This window comes from Poecilia reticulata, linkage group LG16 (assembly GCF_000633615.1).
Source record: "Poecilia reticulata strain Guanapo linkage group LG16, Guppy_female_1.0+MT, whole genome shotgun sequence".
Classification (NCBI taxonomy): Eukaryota; Metazoa; Chordata; class Actinopteri; order Cyprinodontiformes; family Poeciliidae; genus Poecilia; species Poecilia reticulata.
In genome coordinates, this window is record NC_024346.1 from 22,967,019 (window position 1) to 22,984,990 (window position 17,972).

The 17,972-nt window shown below is 36.7% G+C and overlaps 2 protein-coding genes across 7 annotated transcripts in view; one reads left to right on the top strand and one right to left on the bottom strand.

Moving 5' to 3' along the window:
- The first annotated feature begins 1,666 nt into the window (after positions 1-1,666).
- Positions 1,667-13,877, top strand: entpd3 (ectonucleoside triphosphate diphosphohydrolase 3). Its single transcript, XM_008432140.2, has 10 exons — positions 1,667-1,961; positions 6,720-6,857; positions 7,545-7,662; positions 7,876-8,035; positions 8,378-8,537; positions 8,661-8,888; positions 10,065-10,328; positions 10,414-10,524; positions 11,065-11,202; positions 12,110-13,877. Exons 2-10 carry the CDS (start codon positions 6,723-6,725, stop codon positions 12,296-12,298), a joined length of 1,503 nt encoding a protein of 500 aa, XP_008430362.1. The 5' UTR covers positions 1,667-1,961; positions 6,720-6,722; the 3' UTR covers positions 12,299-13,877.
- Positions 13,878-17,450: 3,573 nt separating this feature from the next.
- The window catches only part of LOC103478357 (RNA-binding motif, single-stranded-interacting protein 3), a 170,591-nt gene continuing 170,069 nt past the window's right edge, over positions 17,451-17,972 (bottom strand). For all 6 annotated transcript variants that reach the window (XM_008432136.2, XM_008432135.2, XM_017309584.1 and 3 more), the window contains exon 14: positions 17,451-17,540. In XM_008432136.2, coding sequence (XP_008430358.1) covers positions 17,537-17,540 — 4 coding nt within the window. In that variant the 3' untranslated portion in view covers positions 17,451-17,536. The remainder of the gene's footprint in view (positions 17,541-17,972) is intronic.

Genomic DNA, 17,972 nt, shown 5'->3' on the forward strand with positions numbered 1-17,972 from the left:
AAAACTAGGCAACAAACCCAAGAAAAAACACGGGAACCTGTAAGATCCCAGACAACTACCAAAACCAAACATTATGATGGAAAAGCACAAGACACTGGTCTGATTTTGAAAAACTGTGGGCAGACAAATGAGACGGTGACATTTACTGTACATTGACTGGAAATGCTCAACTCACTGGAACAGAAAGTACCTACATCTTGTCATTTCGATACACAACACAACTACGCCTGGACTAGAAAAGCATTTTTTTTCACTTAGGATGCATCAATAGTGGATTTACCTTAATTGATTTTATTTCTAAAACTAAAATAAATAAATAAATCCAGAGTATTCAATCCACACTAGTGGTTGTAGACTTTTTTGAAAGATGAGGACCACTTCAGTAAATCCAAACCTTTCCAAGTATGGACAGATATTTTACAGGACTTTAACTTTTCTCACAAACCTTGATCTCAAATCCAATATGGCTCCAGAGTGTCTGTGATATTGTTCTAGCTGTTTTAAAAACATGGATCTTTTTTCTTCAGATGGTGTTTATGGCATTAAGGCGTTCACAATTATACTGCACATCCACATTTGTCAAGAGAGGATTTTTATTGACTCAATTATCACGAGTACATATAAGTTTTAAAAACGTTCTTGCGTTGTGGAATCTGTTTTCGGTTGTTTTGGAGGCCGTAATGCTTCTATTTGAATAGAAAAATAAAGAAAACTTTGCAACCAAAACTCCCTGATTTATTGGGGTCAGTCATCTTTGCTGTTTCATTGATTGTCTCAAAGTGACCTAGAGTGTCTGATGGGTAAATAATCTATGATGCAATAAACTACAATAAAAGTATTCCAACTTTTAGCAAAAACCTTAATCTTTTGCTTTTATATATTTTTGGACATTTTAATAACAAACAGCTGGTGCAATTGCAAAAAGTGTGAGAACCAACTCAGATTTATTGTATCAAAGAAAGATGAAGCTATGAAAGATTATTTCTATCGGCAAGGAATATGTTACACTTAAAGGGCTGCTTTGCTTGTTATTCTATGCTCTCAATGTTATTGATCTTCTGCTAAATGACATTGCATGGGTAGACATGTAAAAACAAACAACAACAAAAACTGTTCTCATCTCCATAGAAAGCAAAATTGGAACATGTCTCTGCATGTATGCATAGAAACCATGAACCCAAATAAAAGCAAACTTTCAGTAGTTGACAGTCTGATCAGCAGGCTAAGCAAACACACCAGCGTGGTGTGACATACAACAGGATATGTTCACACAACGAACGCCCTGCTCGGACAATGATCTCCCGTAAATGACTCATGGGATCCGCTGTCACAAATTCAACCCGGCATCTGAGGAGGAGTCTGCAGGTTTCAACGCATCTTTTAATGTTGGCAGAGTCTTTAAGCATTTGCTTCCCCGATTGCCCCTCAGATCAGAGCTTTTAAGTAAGAGCTGACTTCATGATAACACTCACCGCAGATGCTCACTGCACTTTATCCCTTAGGATAAAGTGCAGTGAGCATGATACAATCAATCCTATTGATTGTATCCTTTAACTCCTTCTGTTTCCCCCAGCCCCCTAGCCCATCACAATTTTTATTCATTTTCACAAACTCTGCTTTTGTATTTGCTGACCAGACAGACAGTCAGGCAGCTGTAGCGGTCCTGTATCCGTCTCCAGCTCACTTTCGCTGGTTTGTTGTACAGGTTTATGTGGAGTGTGGCATGTGTACAGAACACACTGCTCCTCCCATTATTCTGTTCATCCTCACTTTCACCACCCATATTCTTGTGGGGAAGTCACAGTTTCAGTCTCTCCTCCGCACACAACTCCCTTGCTTCTTAGCTTGCTCTCTTTTCATCTCTCAGTTGCTCCCTCGTTTCCTGCTGTGTTCAGTTACCCCGTCCTGTGAGCTATCTCACTCCCACTTCCTGTCCTCATCTGCAAAGCGAGCTCTGCACGGTAAGATAATCAATCAAATTTTAAAAACACACTTTGTTGCATGCAATCATTGACATGTCATCACGCTCTGTTTTTCTAAATGAAATATGTAATTATATTCTAACCTGGACTTATGAATACAGATTTTTTTTTTTTGTACTGTTGTAATGCTCACTGTGATCTACTGTACTGTACCTAAGACTGTTAATGTCAAATACTCATGCTGAGAAGAATCAACTTGTAGAAGCACAGGAGATTGAATATCAGAAAATGCTGGAGATTTGAGATCCTAATCTTAATGGTCATACAAGTTTAATGTCACAGTAGGCATTTTAACTATTCAGTGGTTAGATTCCTTCAGTCGGTGAGTACAGATTTAAATTTTGCTGCACAGCATATCATGTTTGCCTTGTGGACAGGGTGGTGGAAAAGGGGTGTGATAAAGAACATCTGCTTTTTTCTAGTTAAGCACAAGCTAAATGTATTTGTAGAGCAGGATAAAGCTAAAGTTTTAGGTTCACAGTATTTTGGTCTAATCATAATTTCTTTACACCAACCCAGACTCTTAACTTGTACCTACCCTGCATCATTTTTGATAGAATTTTTTATGGTTATTTGTTTCGTCTTCTTTCACAGCTCCAGAGGCTCAAAGTACGCCTAGAAACAGAGACTGACATTACACAGTTGAGCTGCAATAAATAAAAACAAAAATAAATAAATACATATTTATTTATTTGTAAATGGGAGACATTTACAAATGTTTCCCATTTTATGTTTATTTAACAAATATTTATTTAAATAAATATTTATTTATTTATAAATATGTTTATTATTTAAATAAATATAAATAAATACATATTTATTTATTTATTTATTTATTTATGAATTGGCTAAACCGTTGAAGTGTAATTGCATGACAACAGTTTCAGTCAAGAAAATTTGAAAAAAATGCAAAGGGATAAAAGAAAGTGTAATTTGTCTTTAAAAGTAGAAATAAAAGCCTTTGTAGCCTCCAGAAACCAAATATCGTCCAGTTTCACTTTTCAGGGTAGAAAGCTTCTATATGAGCTGAAAACATGTAACATTAACTGAGATAAGCTGACATGGGAAAAGAAAAATAAGTCAGATAAACTGCTGTAAATCCCCTTCAGAGAGAATCATTATCAGTTCCAGCACTATGGTGGGATTTCTCCTGAGGAAAAGACAATTTTCCCCAGGAGAAATGTCTATTTGTTAAAGTAGAGGTAAGAAACTGTTAGTGCTTTCATGAGCAACAAGTGTGTTTAACAAATAAAAGTTTAGCATTGTAACTCTAAATATTATTTCACATTCAAAAATATTTGAGCTGAAAAGTGAGCGAGTATCACATTTTCTCAGACTTTAAGGTTTTGGAAGATTATGGTAAAATTATGTAATTTACTGTTCAAACTAATTTAAGCAAAGATGTTTTTTACTGATCTTATTTTGCCAAATTTGCTCAATAAGAACTCAATTAAAACTTTTTGTTTTTCAATCATTTTCCACTGTAATTTGCATATTTTTCCATCCATTTTTCTTCTCTAGTCAGGAAAAACACATGATAGGCAGCCTGTGTGGGACAGGTGTTGCCACACACTAGAACATACTAGAAAATGAAGAGAAACCCCACTAATAACACTTATTTTCTCCCAGTCAAGCTTATTAACAGTGTAAGTTTTTGGAGTGAATCCACTTCATATTGTAGAATAGACACCGACTCTTAGACTTTCAACTCAGAATGTGACAAATGCAGGACTCAAATGTGTAAAATAATAATAACTAAATCTTGGCTCTGCTTTTAGACAGATCATTTGAATTTTTAACTTCTTGCATTTTGGAAGTTCTCTGTTCATGCTTTTTTAAATACCATGACCTGACAATGCCAGATAGAAACTTTATATAAAAAAATATAAAAAACACAAAAATGTATGTGCGATCAATTAAAGTCATCTGGAAAATGAATGATAAATAGTGAATCTTAAGGAAGCATTTGTTGCCAGAGTTCTGATGTAATTTAATATTTCCCTTTGATCTAATTAAATGTTGATGAATGAGTAGAATGTGTATTGGTCTTTTTGGTCTGTTTTTCTTTCCATTCTGTCTTATTCAATAAATCTTAAAACATATAATTTTTACTGTATGTTAATACAAATGCTAGGTTTGCTAGACTGTGAGATTACAACAACATTAACAAGATTGTTTGCGGTTAGACACAACTTATAAAATCTTGATTAGATCAGCACTTGAGTCATTGCAATTGTCTAACCAACGCAATATGCTTTGAAACACGAAAGATAAAATCAGTCAGTCGTCTCACCACACTGTTATCCAGTATGGTTTTAAGCGTCCATAGTGGATAAAATGAAAACTAATTCCTTATTATTATATAGAAATTAGTTCTCCATAAATAAATCCATTTATGGAGAAGTGGTTGCAGTATGAACTATTATAAAAAAAAGTATTTCTTGCATAACAGTCAGAAAATATATATATAGCTATAGCTGCTTGCAATCACTGAACTAGCAAATCCATACTTCAGATCAATCCTTCCCTGCAGCAGGCTCCTACATTATAAAAGCAGAACTGAGCCCAAGTAGAAGTCAGCATCACTTTTCACATTTTTCAATTTAAAGCCAGGAGGAACTCTTTATAGTCTTGTTTAATAAAAAGGGGGAGGCATGCATTTTTTTAGTACTCGTAAAGAAACATGTGTGTCTTGCTTCCTGGACCACAGCAATATAAAGACACAGCAGACACCAGGTTCTTACCTTTGAGGAAATCTTTTCTTTGTTACGCTTTGCCTACATTTTCAGTTTATACCTTTGTCTATTGCCAGAAAGAACATCTTTTAAAGCCTCAGTTATAATTACAGCTCCACACTTCTGTGAAGCCTATGTGACATAAATTTTGTCACATATTCCCTGGTAGGACCTTGGGCTACCCTTGCAGTAGCCCGGATTTTTGTTACCTCAGAGACAACAATAAACCCATTCAAAGGGTTCCACAAAAAAAAAAAAAACAAATCACACCAGTCAATTATGAAAATAACAAAACAAACAGAAGAAAAAGAAGGGGCAAATTAACAGTACAGTTTTATAGAGTGATAAGAGATTGGCTTCTTTCCCAATAATTTTCTTCCCAGCAACCAGAATAACAGAAAACATGCGTTCTAGTAGCGTTCTAGTCAGAAATCTCTTTGACAGTCATGGAGAGATATGTCAGGTCAAGTCAAGTTAACTCATTTTTATTTGTGTAGCACATTGCAGCAACAAGGCAGTTGGACGTGATTTACACCAGAAAGCATAAAACAGTGAGCAATTACAAAACAGCAATAAAAATTACATTTGTCAAATGCCATCATCAAGCAAGTACACATTTAATATATTCCGGTTACTATGAATTAAAGGCTTTTCAAAACAGGTGGGTTTATAGCCTTGATTTAAAGGAACTCGTGTTCCTGCAGATATGTTCAGCTTGTTAATGCCAGGGAGTGTTGGGCTCAGTTTATTAATGAGTCCAACATTACTCACAATAAATTCTCAGTGCAATGTCCCAGTATCTCCAAATCTGTGCACAACAGAGTACTTTTATACTTGTTGATGGATTATATTCTGGATAAACCATTACAGTCACTTCTGACTCATGAACATTTGATATGGTATACAATCTTCAGCGATGACAAAATGACCCAATTTGTGATCAATCATCCATTCATTTTCTTACACCCATGTCCCTTAATGGGGTCGGGAGGGTTGCTGGTGCCCATCTCTAGCTAACGTTCCAGGCAAGAGGCGGGGTCACCCTGGACAGGTCGCCTGTCTGTCGCATTGTGATCAATCAGTGGAGACCATTTCAGTATCGCTTTACTGATAATAATGAAGGACATTGCCTCCCTCTGTCTAAGGGCATGGAAGTCACACGTTATAAGTCACTTTCACCTCACTTTTTTTTTTGTGCAATATATAAGTCTTTTCAGTACCAGAAATCTCTCTCCAGATGTATCTACGTTACAGCCCAACTTATCTGGAGAGAAACACTCCTTTCTGTCACTGAATATAAACAACTCAGGCTGAGTGGTTCCAGGCACACTTTTACTCAGAACATATATTTATATTGTTTGTGGTTTGCATAGACAGGAGGTTGGAATGGGTAAAAGAGACCATATCTAATTATCTACAGAGGTGGACTTTCCTGTCCAAGGCTGCAATCAAATATAATCTCAAATATTTCAGATTATCTATTGTTTGTCTGTGTGTCTGTGTATGTCATATATTCTTTAAAAGACTTGAGAGACTACATGTATTTGAGCGTGAATATTATTCTGCACGGAGGGCATAATTAATGCTGGGTTGAAGTTCAAGACATACCTCATTTCACTGATAAAAAAATGCTGCTGCTGTATCCTTTGTTTTACTGTAACCTCAGAGTCAATACACCAAACCTAAAAGCAGAGGTTTCCTGTTTAATGCATTACTTCAGATGCTGCATGTGGCTTATCAGAGCTGTTTTGTGCCTATTCGGGTACTTTCCTTCTCATTTGCTGACATTTGCTTGTTTGGCTCTCATCCATTATTGTTATTATTGTTGCCAACAATTTGTATTTTTTTCCCAGCTCAAAGTAAATACTGTAAAGCTTGCGGTCATTGTTTGTCATCACTCTTCAGACCTCCATATTCATCACTGTAACATGACAGCTGAGAGCCTTTTAGTGACAGCTTCACTTCTACTTTTTGTTTTGGCTCTGGTACGCTTTGCCAACAGGAAATGGGTTCCAAAAAGAAAATGGGCTACAAGTGTCGCATAGCAGGAGTGATGCTCCTATTGATTGGAAGCATTGCTGCCCTTGTTGTTGTTGCTGTCGTCCAGGACAAGTTAAAGGTTAAGGAGTATGGATTAGAGGTGAACACACACGCACACACCCCCACACACGCATACACACACACACGCACACACACACACACACACACACACACACACACACACACACACACACACACACACACACACCCACACACACACACACACACACACACACACCCACACGCACACACACACACTCACACAAGTGTGTCTTTCTATCTTCTCAAGGACTTTGCCTTGACTTTTATTCATTTTTCATTCATTTCTATAATCTAAACCTGAGTCTTACCCTAAATCTAACTGTTGCCAGTACGTGCCAAACCCTACACTGCAAAAACAGCACTACTCCCTATTGGGCCCAATGCTTGGGCCTCATAGGGAGCAGTTGGTCCCCACAGCATTGCATTAGTTGAAAAAAAGGTCCTTACGTTGCATCAAATACAAGGACACATACACACACATGCATAAGAAGAATAATACCTACAGATTTCTATATTGCACCTGCACAATCAAACACTTACAAGACATTATCAAAGGAGAGCTCAGCTACTGGTTCCACTGGTTTATAATGTGAGGCAAGATAACAACAACAAAAAAATAGGCCAGCCAGCAGTTTGACACACCTTTGCTTCACTGTCAAAGATGTAGTCTTTACATATACAGTTTGCAAAACTTTCACATGGAGGGCTGATGTTTTCCTGCATGCTTTTTCATGCTTTTTCACAGTTTGGTATTGTGATAGACTCCGGCTCCTCTCGCTCCAATGTCTACCTGTACGAATGGCCTGGGGAGAAGGAGAATGAGACCGGTGTAGTGACTGAAAGAAAGAACTGTAAAGTTAGAGGTAAGTGAAGTAGCTGCGTAATGTTGGTAGAAATGTTTCATCTTTTTCTAACAGCAACTCAGCAAAGTCGAAATATTCAACTAGTGTAATCCAAATGAATTTGGAGTTTGTTTTTTTTTTATGTTTAATGTTTCACATAAACCTGTGTTCAACAGTTTCAAATGCAATGTTTGTTTTTGAAGGAATAATCCAAACACAGATTTGTGCTTCCAGGGGCTCCTATCTCAGATCTCGAGGTCAGTTCCAAGGAAGATGAAAAAACATTTAAAGGATTTCAAGACTGCATGGATGAAATCAAGAGTCACATTCCTGGAGAAAAGCACAAAACCACACCCCTCTTTCTGGGAGCTACAGCTGGGATGCGCCTTCTAGAGTAAGAAAGAGACAATATCCTAAATCACACCGTCGTTTTTAAACTGTGCTATATTTAGTGATTAAATGCTAAGTCTTTATCAGTCTCAAAGAAAAGATAAGGAATGGAGTTAGGAGAGGTACTGCTTTCCCTATTTATCTCCAAAAATGTGAGAAGCAGAGGGTTTCAATTTCTGATTAGAAGATAAATACATAAATTAACTGGTAGGTTTTAGAAAAGCACATAATAAACTCAAAGAATGTACACGCTGTATTGTGAGGACATAGTTTTAAACTGGTCAGAATTGCACTTTCTACATCAATTTGCTGTGTAATTGATTAATGTCTGTGTCTTGCTTTTAAGAATGAAAGATGAGAAAAGAGCCAATAAAATCATGGGGAAACTCAGAGACTTCCTGAATAAACAAAACTTCCAGTTCCACAATGCTTCCATCATCACCGGACAGGAAGAGGGGCTGTTCGGGTGGATCACAGTGAATTACCTGAAGGAAAATTTCCTAGAGGTGAGACTTGAGAGCGTACTTGTCCATTTAACTGTTTAAATTGTAGAAATACAACTGCTCTGTGAACAGGACCAGCGGAAGGTATGGTTGCTTTTCCATAAATTATTCCAATTACATTTATAGAAAAACATGTGGAACACTTACATTCGTCCAAATGGAGCAGAGACAGTCGGGTCTATGGATCTCGGTGGAGCATCAACACAGATCGCCTTCCAAGTTCAGGAACATGGAGAGGGGCCTGACTACATGCGTGTCAAGCTGTATGGTTACCCCTACACTGTCTACACGCACAGTTTCCTTTGCTACGGCAAAAATGAGGCTGACAAGAGGGTACTGGACAAAGTAATCAGGGTATGCAACTTCTACTAGGTATTCTTAATGCCTTCATATTCTGTCTTTATGAATCAGTGCTTTAAAATGATTCCTTTTGAGTTTTGTATCTACCTTCTTAGTACACCAAGATACTGATGAAAAAAAAATAGTAAAAACCTCAATATCATTTTGAATGGTTGTAGGGCATCTGTGAAAATCAATTTTCAGGTCCTGTACAGAATCTCAATTGAATTCAGGTCTGGAGTTTGACTTGGCCATTCAAAAATATGAATTTTATAATTTATTAAAACCATTCCATTATACCTCTGGTTTTCTGAAAGATGTTTAAGACTTGAAATATTTTTTTTGAACATTTTTTCATTAATGTTCTGCAACAACTCTCTAAGGTCTTCAAGGATCGGCTGCATGATTCAATATTTCATACTGTTTGCATGTTATGTGACTTCTGAAGGCAACTGGTTGCACCGTAGGTTATTCATGGGTGTTACCTAAAAGTCCAATGAAACACTGAAAGTTAGTGCTTGTAATGTGGCAAGGCCTAAAAAGAGGGTGAAGGATACTTATGTAAAGCACTAAATGTTGATAAAACAACATAAAACAGGCAGTAAAAGCTAAGCAAAATAGAAAATATTGTTGTATGTAAATGCAACAACAGTGGCACTATTGCCAACAGTGGCACCTTACTGGAATATGTAGCAGGCTGTCAGACCGCAAAGACCAAACTGGCCCAAAAACATCATGAATGTGTGCAGACTAAGATAACTATAACTGAAGAGCTAGCCGAGATTCATCAAGAAAAGAAGTCCCTTTCATGTGAAAGCTGACGTCCATTAATGCCCTGTTAAAAATGGATTAGTGAATACTGCTGTTCCAAACAGTCAAAGGAAAACCAGTCAAGAATGCATTATATCATTAAGAATATTGATTGGAACGTCATCCTAGCAGCCTGTGTCAAAATCATAATTTCTCGTAACTTACAGCCCAATTTTCAAAATCAATGACCATGTGATAGGAAGAGATATCTTGTGTTGGTGTACAGTGGAACTAATGTGAATAGACTGCAATCTGTTACCTGTATGGAATGATGGCTTTAAGGGTTTAAAACACAAAAGCTTCTGTTAGTCTTCTAATCAAGTGCCTTCACTCTCATTCTTTTGTCTCATGATGGTATGTCTTTACTTTGGATGTTGTCAGGAATCATCTGATCCAGCCTACGTAATAAATCCCTGCTACCCCAAAGGTTTCAACACTACCATAAAAGCTTCATCCATTTATGACACGGAGTGCATTCCGAAACCCAAAAACTACAACTCCGGTCAAGAGTTCTACATGGTTGGAGGGTCCGACTCGGAAAAATGCGGGGAAATAGTGAAGTCCATATTTAACTTTCAGAACTGTTCCTCAAAGCAGTGCTCCTTCAACGGGGTGGAGCAGCCGCCAGTGACCGGACATTTTATGGTAACACTTGTAGATACAACTGAATATACAAGTAAGTAGTTGTTGATCCAGAATAAATGAATGTTTATTTCTTATGGTCCTTTAGGCGTATGCTGGATTCTTCTTCATTGCTCGAGCGCTGGAGCTGAGTGGGAAATCCGACCTTGATGAGTTCAAGATTGCTGTTGGGAACTTCTGCAACTCTGACTGGGCCGAGGTAGGCTATCCGAACTGATGAGAAGCTACCATAGAAAGTGCAAAGAAGAACAATAAAAAGGAAGATGAGGGACACAGAAAAATAAAGCAGTGTAATCATGAATGTGTAAAAAATAGCTGATGGGTGCTCACACCCATTTGCAACCCTGCCAACACATTTTATGTGAGGCTCAGACCTTTGTGAAAACTACTTCCTTTAACCTCTTTGTAGTTGATAGCTGCTCATTCAAAAGAATAATTTTCCCTCACCCTTTAACTTCCTGACTGATAGACACTGAGACATTGCATCAATATTTACACATACCAATAGTATATACCACTATTTGAAAGATAAACGTTTTGCTTAGTATGTGTGCTACTGCTGCATTGCAAAACTTGTGTGGGCTGAAATGCACTTATTGTCCTTCAACCAACAGTAGTCGTTAATCTGTTGAAAAGTCCAGCTCTGCATTAATTACATTTTGCCTCTTTTTATTTTAGTTTGCCCTCTTGCTGTTGTCAAACTACAATTTTCACTCCGATCTGTTTCTTGTCTTTTAAGCTTAAAGTACAAAAGCGCCGGATCTCTGAGGAATACCTCAAGACCTACTGCTTTGCCAGTCACTATGTCCTCACTCTTCTGGCAGATGGCTATAAGTTTGACAATGAGACTTGGAAAAATATTCACTTTGAACAAAAGGTAAGTAGGACAACATCCAAAACGACGTAAAAATCCTGTCTTGATTGAAAGTTTTGCTTCTATCAACTGCTTTATTTTCTGCATTTCTAAAAATCAATGAACTGCTGTAAAACTAGAGCTCCAGAATGCATCCATGTTGGGACTCAAGACATCTTTAACTGTGTAAAACATTGCTTGGGGCCACCCACTGAGGCGTATAACAGATCATTGATACGCTAATTATTTTGTTCTGAAATAGTGGAACATATGAAGAGCATGTTTCGACAAAGACCCTTACAAAAGTGGGATTTCCCAAGTATTGCACTGTGCTCATCAGTCATAAGACAAAATGAAAGACAGCGGTTCCATGAAATATCTAAACTCCAGACTGCCATTTGTCACTCATTCAGCCGTTGGCCTTTAGGCACAAGGCATTTTTGTTCCTCAAATACTTGAGGCACTCCCAGATTTGAACAAAGAATTAATGTTCTCATCGGGGCTCCCTGAGGTATTATGACAGTCGTTGTAGAAAGAGCCAAAAACCAGACACATGGATTTTTTTGTTTGTTTTACTGGGGTGTTCTTCGCATGTTATGACTCATTTTGTGTCTTTAAAAGCTGTTCGTGTTGCTTCAGAACAAAAATATTCAGTATCCGAAACTTCAAATGTCATGTATGTGCAGTGCAAGAGTGAGGCTCAAAGAAAATGCAACATAAGTCTAAAACAGAAACTAAAATTCCGCAAGGGCTTTTCTAGCTTTTTTACGAATTCAAGAACAAAAATGTGCCGTGCATTTGTATTCCTAGTCAGAACTTTATCTAGCCTCCTTCTGTTGTGTATGATTCTGCCATCTTTAGAGCTCAAACTGGTGATAAAGAAAGCACGACTAAACATGCATGTGTGCAACTTCTCTCCTTCCCTCTTCAGATAAAGGAAACAAGCATAGGCTGGAGTTTGGGCTACATGCTGAGCATGTCCAACATGATCCCGTCTGAAGTGAAAGAAATCACTCCAATGACAAACCCGGTCTTTGCTGGTCTCATCTTTCTATTTTCAGCTCTAATCATTGTAACGGCAGTCTTAGGATTTATCATCCTCATTCGTACTTGCTATTGATAAGTGATGAAAGGAAATTAAGGAGAGCATAGGGAAATATTTTGTTTTTTGCTGGAAAGTGCTGCAGCAGCATGTGATCAGGCATGTTTGTTGAACATCACTAAGCAAAGTGATGTGTTATTTTTTCAGCTCAAACCTCTGAGACAAGATTTACATAGAAAATGTATTTGCACTTAAATTTATGATTAAACTTTTTTTTCCCCCAATACAACCAGTGCTCGCAAAAGATAAATCACATTGCAGGAGGACAACACATATTTTGCTTGCACAGATTGATTTTTTTTCTCAGCATTTTGTAAATGTTGTTCTGATGGGAACATCAAGGAAACTGATCAGTATTTGTCCCGTTTCCTCATGATGAGGTAATGCCGCTCCACTTTTGGTGTCAGTTCTACTTTTAGGTCAGAGATTCATCACACATCTATGTAAGCAGACATAAACAGCCCATCCTTTTTTACTTGAACAAAAATGAAGTAGAAAGGGATGAAGGGGTGAGTCGAGTCTGAGCCGCTCTATCAGGAAACATCAGTTCTCCTACCTGGCTTGATAATGACACATCTTTAGTGCTTATTGTAATAAATAATAAATTGTGAATGTTTTCATTATAATTGTAGTCAGAAGTTCAGATGGCAATAGTAGCACTGGAAGGAGGTGAAGGAGACCAATCTATTCACAAGTTTTCTGTGTCATAACATACTGTTGCAACACTTTTAATAAATATGTATATGTTGCAGCTTTAAGCGTTAAACAGGGCAGTGCCCAAAAAACTAATCTCCGTGTTTTCTTCATCCCTCCTTTGATTGTAGAAAGATCATGGTGGTAAAGCTCTAAGAACAAAAGTTTAGACTAAACATTAGCGTTTGATTATTGTCTGCAACGTTTTCACACTTTATATCATCAGACATTTGAAGTATTATGATTAGATGTGGAAGATCTCCTTATAGAGTAACACAAAAATCAAATACATAAGATTACTGAAAAACACTTAAATGTCATCATGTCTTATATTCCAAATTCAGTCAAGTAATGGTTACGTAATATACCTGATTAAAAATAACTGTCTGTTCTTGAGGGTGTTTCACTTTTCTTTCCAGAGTTATAGTTTGAACTGAACATTTATAACTCTAAAAGTAGAAACGGGAACAATAAATTCATGTAAAATGCCCCGCTTATTTTATTTTTTTTATAGGTTTATTCTATGTAAGAGGCAAATATCAGGAAAACTAACCGATTTATTCCAATTTTGTACTTTTTGTCAAGGACTTTATCTCACTGTCAGGGAACGTAGAAAGTGTTCATTTTCAGTTAATTGTGTTCAGCTGTCGATGTTTTCAGCTATACGCATACGTTTTACTAAATGGGAAATTTCTGAACGTTCATTTGAATCAGTAAATCATGGGATTTTCTTGTGAATGAAACTTTGGTTGAATGCAGCACACTCTACTGGATGATATTTTAGGACAATTTTGACTGTACTTGGAAAAACTGATGCATGTTTTTCATTTTATTGTACTCCCTCGACTGTTTCAATGCTTTGATAACTAACATAACTGTATAATAAACATGTTCTTTGACCGCATTTTTTGTAGTTATTTCATTACCTTCAAAATTATTCACCCATACCATAAGATTATGCATGTTGTTGCCTTATTTCACATTACTTACAGTCACAGATGTACACTATTTAATCACTTCACAGAAAGTAGCACTGCCAAACTATGTATGCAACCTTACAACAAACCTTTCAGTTTATTGTAAATTGTAGATAACACATGAAAAAAAACAGAGGCAACCCACCAATACCCAAAATATTTTGCTGTAGTAATGACCAACAATCTTGAAAACACTCTAATTACCCAAAATAGGATGATTCCTATGAAAACAGGATATAATAAACTGCTGCATGGTTTTAATTTGAGCACACAACACATTTGACGGAGTTGAAGCAACACTGTGCCGAGTCTATTTGGTCCTTTTCACAATTGGTATTAGTTAGTTTCAAGTTATTCAACAAGAAATTGATTATCTTTGACTCTTCCAAGTGTGAAAACTACTCAATCTCTTGTTCAAATAACTCTAGATGAGTTAAACTGATGACTGCTTGAAGCAGCATGCCTGCACATGCAATAAACCTGCCTTTAGTCTGTATGCAGAAAACAATGCTGCACCCTAGTGGTAACATGCTGCAAAAGACATTAAGAAATGTGGGCACTGGCTGTTTTTATAAAAAAAAAAAATTTATTGAAAGTTTTGTCAAAAAAGAAAAACAAAAACAAACAAAAAAAACACACGTGTGAAACTACAGCAACACCCACTGGTTCTACAGACACTCAAAATCACAACTTTGAAAGACATTGGAGGCATGTGACCAAGCAAATAAAAAAATAGCATCCTCAAAGTTTTGCATCTTCTTTTACACGCCTGTACAAAAAAAAAAAAAAAAAATCACCTCATAAATATTACCTTTGTTTCCTCGGCCTCCTCTTTTGTTTCTGATAGTTTATTTTCCATGAGAAGTTTGTATCTGCTTAGTTTTGGTAAAAAAAAAAAAAAAATCACCTTTTTTCCATTCATTTTGTCTTTTAACCTCCATCCAGAGTGATGTCGGCCTAGATGGATGTGGACTCAGAACCAGTGTGAACCCCAACACGTACTCTTCTTCTCCTGCTTACTTTCCACTCATCTGATGCACTCGTACTCAGAACAAATGTTTTGTTCATGTTTTATTCTTTAGTCTTCATTCTGCCTTAAAATAATCAGTTGCTGTATTTCAATGGTGCATTTTTCCCCCCACACACATACACAACACAGGACACCCTCTTTCCCCAATACTGAAAAGTGTTTAGCAGCTCAAATATAAGTAATTGTCAAATAACAGTAAAAAAAAAAAAGAAAAAAAGTTGCACAAAAAATATTGCCCTTGTAGAAGAGTGTTCATAAGCTGAAACTGTTTTGTTCTGCAGAAGTGCCCTTTTGTCTGACAGAGGTCACTGGTGTTTACAGATTACGTGTGTTTGGCAAGACAGACAAAACGGATTGTTTTACAGAACGAGTTCTGCTTGTTTAAAGTGGGTTCTGAATGGCACGTCAGTACGTGTAGTCAGTGTCTCAACTGCAGAAGACAGCGACCAGAGTAATCTCAGTTTGCAGAAACTGGGGTGAATTATAATTAAGAAATAAAGGTTAGTGCTAAAATAATTGCTCTCTTTTGAGAGTTCAGGTAAATTATTTTTGCATGTTTGCAGCTATAAAAAAACATTACTCAAATGTTTTGCGTCATGCAACTAATCCATGTCAATGCCCTCCTTAAAGAGTGTTTTAAAATGTATAATCTCCCATAAAATGTCATCTGATTGTAATATAATATTCCTAAAAGTATTTGACTTTTTTTTCCTTAAAAAAAAACAACATACTTGTCTTGCCTGAAAATGCATCGCATGACTTTGGTTACTAACGTAGATTTATATGTATATCATATTTTATCAATATATTAAAATCTTATTCCCTCATGTACATATGACTGCAACATATTCCTTTAGATAAACCTTTCAGTGATCACTTGATATCAGAAACCAGATTAAAAAAAACAACAACAAAAAAACAGAACGTAATCAATAAAAATATATAACTTTTCATTCAGTAAAATGACAAAAATTTTTTGTTTTCTGTTAGCATTGAGGGATTCAGTTTTACTTTTGGTCGCTGTCTTCTGGAGGTAAGATGCTGGCGGCCTATAACTGCTCCACAGTGCCACATTTTAAACAAACAAAGTTATCTGTGCAAATCAGACTTTGCATTCCAAATTGCGTTAATGAAATCTGTAGTTCTTTAGCAAACAAGGATTTAATTTCAGCAACTCAGCCACCTCATTATAAGCCTCCGCTCTGTCGAGAACAACGGTTCTCTTCAATCGTCACTGAACTCAACATCACGGCAAACTAAGCTGCTCTTCTCGTTGAGGCAGCCGACTTAAAGACCTACTGCATATTTTATTTTAATCTCACAAGCTGCGTTGGGGACTCTCTTCCACTAAAACCATGATAAGCAAGAATGTGTTTCACTTTTAAAAGGTTAAAGAGTTGAACAAACAACAAGGAAGATCTCTTCTCTACATAATTTCTTCGTCTTTGGTATAAAATATGCCATCGGCAGCGTTTGTTCAACCGTTAAGAAAGACTCAAGAAACTGTCGACAGCTTTACTCAAACTATTGCTTATCACACATTTATAAACCCTAATTTTTTTTTCCCTTTTCTTCAATTTGGTTGTTGATGAAGTTTTCCATTTCTCTATGTTGTGAGACAAACAAAGGACACAAACAAGAACATTTGGACTGCAATGAAAAGAACAACAAAACCTGAAAATGAGACAATGTGGCGGAGAAACTGAGATTTGATCCCACCGTCAGACCAAACCACATTGCCCAGGAAGCCGCGGATCAACTCTTTCAACAAGCCACTTAAAGTCTTTTTTTGTCCATCTAATCCATCGACCTTTGTTGCACTTCACCACATGTCATCTTCAAACTATTGTAATATCTTTTTGTTTTTAAAACCTGTACAGATAGCTTTGTAGATTTCCTCTCTGAGACACCCACAACACACTTTCATCATTTTTAAAAAGAATTTAACACTATGGAGTCTTTTTTTTCCCCCAAAGTCTGAGAAAATTAAGGCAATAAGAATTTAAGAAAACATTGATTTTCTAAAAAACTACTCAAATAATAAAAGAAAAAGAAAAACAGAGCTTCATATCAGAGGAAGACAGTCTGTTTTCTCCTCGACATTGCTTCCTTTATTTTTTAATAAAAAAGTCAAAAATTCTACCTGCACATTCAAATGTTTTCTTTTTTTTCTTTACAGTTGGTTGAGTTTTGATTTCAGTCTTTTATATAGTTTTTTTTTTTTACCCCTCCAGAGGGGAAAGTCCAGTCTCAAGGTGAAAAGTGATCAAATCAGTCTTGGACTGTGATTGATTCCATTGTCTTGTAGTTCAACAAACATTCTTTTTTTTTTTTTTTTTTTTAGCTGTCTTTGTCTTGGTTCAAACAGCTATAAAATATAGCATATGTTATTTTTTCTTCATTTATTTGGTTCCTGTGCACAGTGGAAGCATTTTCCTGTCTGCCATGTCCACCTCACTGCTGTGTTTTTGTCCTCTGTCATGTTTTGATTCTCCATCTCTCTCCGGCTCCGTCGTGCAGTCCTTCTGAAGGCATTGCAACAATGGCTCCCACCAGTTACCTGAAGGAGACAGAGAAGTCAGAAAAAACTAGATGACCAAGACTTTTTTTCAGGAACGCAGCTAGACGGAAATAAAATCAAGTTACCGAGGCGGCGAAAACGAGATAAACACCATAAAGAGGAGTGATAGAAAGAATGACGGAGTTATGAGCAAAATAAAAAAAAAATCTCCAGTTTAGCTTTGTAATTTTGCTCATGAAACAATCTGTTTCCACACCGATTGGCTTTCAGTTGAATGGAAGTAGAAAAAAACGTTCAATTTAGTACATTACATTTGTTGTTTTCTAAAATATTGAGTCTAAATTTTATAGGTATCTTAGAGCATCTGCATCTAATTTGTTGCAAACATTTTTTGTCCCCCAGAGTTTACTTTCTCTCTCGTCAATTCAGAAACTCTCAAGAAAGTGAAGTGTTGACCAGGTGCAAGAATAT

Bases quoted from the DNA above. Each gene is read 5' to 3' on its own strand.
- entpd3 (XM_008432140.2), top strand. From the start codon at position 6,723: ATGGGTTCCAAAAAGAAAATGGGCTACAAGTGTCGCATAGCAGGAGTG. The intron at 7,663-7,875 runs GTAAGTGAAGTA...TTGTGCTTCCAG, and splicing joins AAAGAACTGTAAAGTTAGAG to GGGCTCCTATCTCAGATCTC. The intron at 10,525-11,064 runs GTAGGCTATCCG...TTGTCTTTTAAG, and splicing joins GCAACTCTGACTGGGCCGAG to CTTAAAGTACAAAAGCGCCG.